We start from the raw sequence: 5,687 nt of genomic DNA on the forward strand, positions 1-5,687 counted from the left end.
CACTTCGAACACTTATCAGCTGTTAGTCCAAGTTACATCACAAGCACCGAAGCCCGACTACACAATGTCTTTATTATTACGTCCTCTACGCCAGTTATTAAGAGTAAGATCATACACTTTTTGCAAAATTATGAAACTACAAGTGTGTCGTCATGATTGGTGATATTTCAGATTATGTATAAGTGTATATAGCAATCGACAGGCAAGGGCTGAATATTACATGGTTAAATTCCAGTTTGGATGTAATGCAAAGTAAATGATGTATGAAATCGACAGGTGGATGAATTGTGACTCGTTACCTTTTTCGGGCGTAGGCATACAAAACTGAAAATTAAAGTTGTTATATATATAAATATATATATATATATACATATATATATATATATATATATATATATATATATATATATATAAATTATTTATTTATAATAAAATATATGCTTTCGATTTATGTCGGAATAGATACTCTACATTATTCAACATTTCTCAATTTTTCCACATCTATCATGTGAAAAAATGGTTATTGCTATCTTTGTTTAATGTTACTGAGAGCGATGCACAGAGATAATAGGAAATAGATAGTGCCATCTTATAGAGCATAAGAAGTAGTCCTAAACAACGCAGGTACAGTTGCTGCGACATTTTATTACATCGAAAGGATGAAAATATCCAATGCATATTGCTGCTCAGGGGCTAAGTCCACAACACCCTCACACAGCCAGAGTTTTTAATGTAGCATTTTCTTTAAGTTGGTTTTCCATAAGTTGGCACAAAGTGCTAAGCATGAGGGTGGGAAGTTACAATAATTATTGTTCATCAACAGTAATTATTGTTCAATATAATCATTATTACTATCATGGGATACTTATGGCAATATAATATATGAGGCTTGCTTTATTTCGGAATAGGCACAAGGACCAAGAGTGCTAAGGGAAGACCAGGCCACAGGACTGCACCTGAATCCAGAGCTGCAGGATCAGTAAACTGACTACTCAGGGAAAAGTTTACATTTTCATGATGAGTTGCCATCCATTGGGGTGTCATTCCTTTGCTGGAATCATGAGAGAACTCCTCTATAAAGGTGATGGGAAAACTAGGAAGGAAGAGTTGTGTTAACCATGAGTCAGTTACAGCTCTTGTGTCAGAAGTTCTGAAGTGGCATACTAGCTCATGTGTGAAGTTCATATTGTTAAGCCAAACAAGGTTCATCCTTTGGCTTTCTATCCCACTGTGCAACTACCACAGTTGAAAAGAGATTTAACTGTTTGTCTATAGGTCATTCTTCTTCTTCTTTCTTTTTATAGGGTTTCAGACTCTTTCTGTCTATATCCCCTGGATCCTTTTTCTTTCATCTTCTTTCTTCTATTATATCATGTCTATAATTCTTGTTTTTTGTAAGAATATTTTGGTATGTCTTAATATGTAATATTTTTGATCTTCTGGGAAATCTTCTCCTGTGATCAACAGTTTTACACTTGGGTTATTAATTTTTATTTTCTTTAATGATTCCAGCAATATCACTCTGTTTGAATTGAATCTTGGACAGTGAAGGAGTATGTGTTCCACTGTTTCTTCTTGATTTTTACACCATCTGCAAAAAGGATCGTTTTCAATTTTTATTCTGTTTAGATGGTGCTTTAGTCTTGTGTGTGTTGTTTTATTAGTCTTGTAATGCATATGTCTAATTTTCTGTATTTAGGTCTTGTGCATGGTTGGGGACTGACGTTTTTTATGTAATAATTTTTTTTTATTTAGGGCATTATTTAAATATTTTTCCCAATTCTTTAGGTTTTTGTCCTTAATTTCTTTTGTTATGTTTATGATGTCTTTGGTCAGTTTAAAAGTTTCTTTTGATTTATGAGCTGTTTTTGCTGCAAGATCTGCTATTTTGTTACCCTTTATATTTTTATGTGCTGGTATCCATTGTATTATTGTTTTTTGTTTATTTTCTGTTAGACTAAGAATTGTTGATTGTATTTCAAATATAATTTGTTTGTAGTATTTGGGGTTTGTGTTTTGAATGCAGTGAACTGCTGATTTAGAATCTGTGAATATTACCGAGTTTTTCAAGTTATTGTTTTTAATATATCTTAATCCTTCTTTTATGGCAAACAATTCGGCTTCTATTATTTGGGTTTCTTTCGGTAATTTCCAAGTTGTTTTGATATTTTTGTCTTTAATGTAAATTGCTGCTGCTGTAGAATTGACACCTTCTATTTTGGAACCATCTGTGAATATTTTATTGCAATTTTTATATATTGTGTTCTCTATCATGTAAAATTGATTTTTTATTATTTCTTCCGGTGTGTCTTTAGAAAGATGATACATAAAATTAGTTTCTGTATTTTGGTGAATATTGACCAAGGTGGTATTTTTGCTATACTTGATATAGATTTTGTCTTTATTATGATTTTTAATTCCTTTCATGTTTCCGTCACTCTATGAACTAGACTTCTTTTGTCTGTTCTCTGGTTATATTCCTTAATTGTTTGTTATTATTTGTATATCGTGGAACCATATAGTATTTTTGGTTTTATGTATGTTGTAAAATCTTATTAATGTTTCCCTTTTTGCTCCCCATGATAGTGTGGCCAACTTTTTCATTATGTCTAATCTTTTTTGGGCTGAGGTTTTAATTTTATCTATATAAGGTTTCCATTTTAATTTTGGTGCATCAAATTCTAATCCTAGTATGTTATGTTTATTTGTGAGTAATAATTTTTCATTATTTATGCTTATTTCTGGTATGTTTTGAATTCTTTTATTAGTAAAGCACGTAAGTTTACTTTTAGATATTTATTTTCAGATCCCATCTATCATTCCACTCTTTTATATGTTTAATTGCTTTTTTTTAAGTCATCTGTTTGCCTTTTGTATTTCTTTGTTTTGGGAAATTAGCGTAATGTCGTCTGCATAAATTATTTGACTAATTCCCTTTGGAAGGTTCAGATCTGACTTTAATATGTAAATTAATGTTGGGCTTAGAGGTGAACCTTGAGGTACTCCCTTTGATATTTTTTCTTTTTGGGTTCTTTTTTCTCCTATTATTATCTAATATGTTCTGTTTTTTAGGAAATTCTTTAAGAATCTTAGAGGTATACCTTTGATTCCTAATTTAGCTGCCTTTACTATGATTGCATCATGATTAGCTGAATCGAAAGCTTTTTCTAGGTCTAGGCAGGCTACCATTGCATATTTCTTTTCATTTAATGTTTTACTTATTACTGATTCAATTATTTGGAGTGCATCTGTGGTTGATCTGTTTGATCAGAAACCTGTCTGATCTTCATCTAATTTCCTTTATTTTTTTAGCCACCAATTAATTCTGTAATTTATAATGTTTTCGTATATCTTTCCTAAACAAGAAATTCTACTAATGAACCTGTAAGCACTTATATCTGATGATTTTTTTCCTGGCTTTAAGATTGGATTTATCAACACATTTTTAAATTCATTTGGATAGTCACCTTTTTGCCATAGTTTGTTAATTTCTTTTAGAATTAGTCTTAATATGTTTTCTGGTGCCTTTTTACAAAATTTGTATGTAGTTTCATCTGGCCCATATGGCTGTCCATTCTTGGCTTTGTTTATTGTTCTTTTTAACTCTTCCATTGTTATTTCTTTGTTTAGATTTATAGTGTCAGGCATGTTTATTAGTTTATCTATCTCTGCTTTATTAGTTATCACTTTCAATTCTTTTCCAATGGTCTTTTTATATTCTGTTTTGAATAAATCTAGTTTATCCTTTGTATTTGTTATGGGGAGATCGTTATTTATGATGGGATAACTTTGATTTGATATTTTACCATTTTGCTTCTTTATGAAATTCCAGACTTTTTTGTTGGGGTTTTGAAGTCTAAGTCATTACAGAAGTTTTCCCAGGCTTTTTTCTTTTCTACTTCTATTGTTTGTCTACTTTGTATCAAGAGTTTTTTGTATTCTATTTCATTTTCTTTATTTGTTTTTTTCCTCCATTTGTTAAAGGCTTTATTTCGTTTCTTTATTATTTCGTGCAGGTTTCGTTCCACCGTGGTTTATTAGGTTTGTTTTGTTTATTGAAGTTTTCAAATTTGAAGCATTTTTCTCCCATTTCTTTTAGCATGCTTGCTATTATTGGGAGAGCTTTTGTGTCTTCAGTCTTTAACTTAGGTAGTTCTTTTTGGTATTTAGGCCATCCTTCTTTTGTATAATGCCATTTCTTTTCTTTATTTTTAAGAGGATTTTGATTATCATTAATTTTTATTATTATTGGTAAATGGTCACTGTTCAAATGTGGGCCTGATATTATTTCAAAATGACTTAAGGTTGGAGAACCTAATATTAAATCTATTGTTGATGTTTTGCCTGTGACTGGATCGAACCTTGTTGTTTGGCCTGATGGTGTAAGTAATATTTCTACATTACTTGCTAGAAAATCAAAAAGGGTTTCCCCGTTTTGTTACTGAGCTTTGGATTTAAATTTAATTCCCAAAGTGGGTGATGAGCGTTTAGGTCTCCCATTATAAGTTTTGGTTTGTCTATTTGCTTTGAATAGTGCTCTATTTCTTCTTTTGTAATATTTTTACATGGGTTATACATTAGTAGTACGTTTAGCTATTTGTTATTGAAAGGTACTTTAATGGCTTGTACTTCAAGTTTTTGTTCTTATATTGAATTGAGTTTTTTATACAAAATGCTAATCCTCCACCAATCTGATTTGCCCTATACTTTCTTATTATATCATAATTTGGGATCATGAATTTATCTCTATCCTTTAACATGTTTCACATATTGCTATTATATCTGGGTTTTCTTTGTATATTAAGTAGTTTATTTCTGTTTCTTTGTTTATTATTGATCTTGCATTCCATAATATTATGTTATTCATTAATGTATTTTTTCAGCGTTTTTATTAAAGGTCCAATGTTTAGCAGCATTTCTGATATGATTGATATTAAGGACTTTCCTTCATTTATATCATTAATTGTATTTGTAATTGTTTTGTATAATTCTTTACCGAAGGAACCCCAAGAGAAGTCACTTTTCTTATTGTTATTTTAGTTTTGTGTGTCTTTGTGTTTTGTATTGGTGTTGGTAAGGACCATGTTATTGGTGACTGTTCTGTTGTGTTGTCTTCCGTGTTTCTCCTTTCAAAACTTTGTTTCTTTTTTGGAGTTAGTTTGTTTTCTTGTGTTTTTTCTTCTGTTATGTTTGGTGTTGTTTCTTTGTTATCTTTTTGTCTTTTTTGTTTTGTGGGGGTCCTCTGTCCAAGAGTTAGACTTTGTTCTTGGTTTAGTGTATGTGCATATGTCTGTCTTGTGTTTTGTAGGTCAAGTTGTGTTTTGTTTGTGATTTGTGAGTAGTTCTCTGCTTGTAAGTTGTTGTTTCTTGATGTTTCTACTAGAGTGTCATGTTTGTTTTGATTCTGACTTTCATCTGTTAGTGGTTTTAACTTTTGAAGCTGTTTTGTAACTTCTTGGTTATTTGGTGTAGTGTTGTTTTTATTTATGTCTTGTGCAATTTTATGGAAATTACAATTTGTGTCTATTGGAGAGTGATCTTCCTTGCAGTAAAAACAGTATGGTTCATTTTTGCAATCTTTGTATGTGTGATTGAAACCGCTACATTTACTTTACCTTTGTCTATTTTTACATGTTATGGTGCCATGTCCATATCTTTGACAGTTATAGCACTTGGGAATTGGGAAT

At 30.9% G+C, this 5,687-nt stretch overlaps 1 protein-coding gene across 2 annotated transcripts in view; it reads right to left on the reverse strand.

Moving 5' to 3' along the window:
* Nucleotides 1-1,281: 1,281 nt before the first annotated feature.
* Nucleotides 1,282-5,687, reverse strand: part of LOC119573145 — a 5,155-nt gene continuing 749 nt past the window's right edge. For both annotated transcript variants that reach the window (XM_037920200.1, XM_037920201.1), the window contains exon 2: nucleotides 1,282-1,591. In XM_037920200.1, coding sequence (XP_037776128.1) covers nucleotides 1,366-1,591 — 226 coding nt within the window. In that variant the 3' untranslated portion in view covers nucleotides 1,282-1,365. The remainder of the gene's footprint in view (nucleotides 1,592-5,687) is intronic.

The sequence above is a fragment of the Penaeus monodon genome, chromosome 5 (genome assembly GCF_015228065.2).
Source record: "Penaeus monodon isolate SGIC_2016 chromosome 5, NSTDA_Pmon_1, whole genome shotgun sequence".
Taxonomy (NCBI): Eukaryota; Metazoa; Arthropoda; class Malacostraca; order Decapoda; family Penaeidae; genus Penaeus; species Penaeus monodon.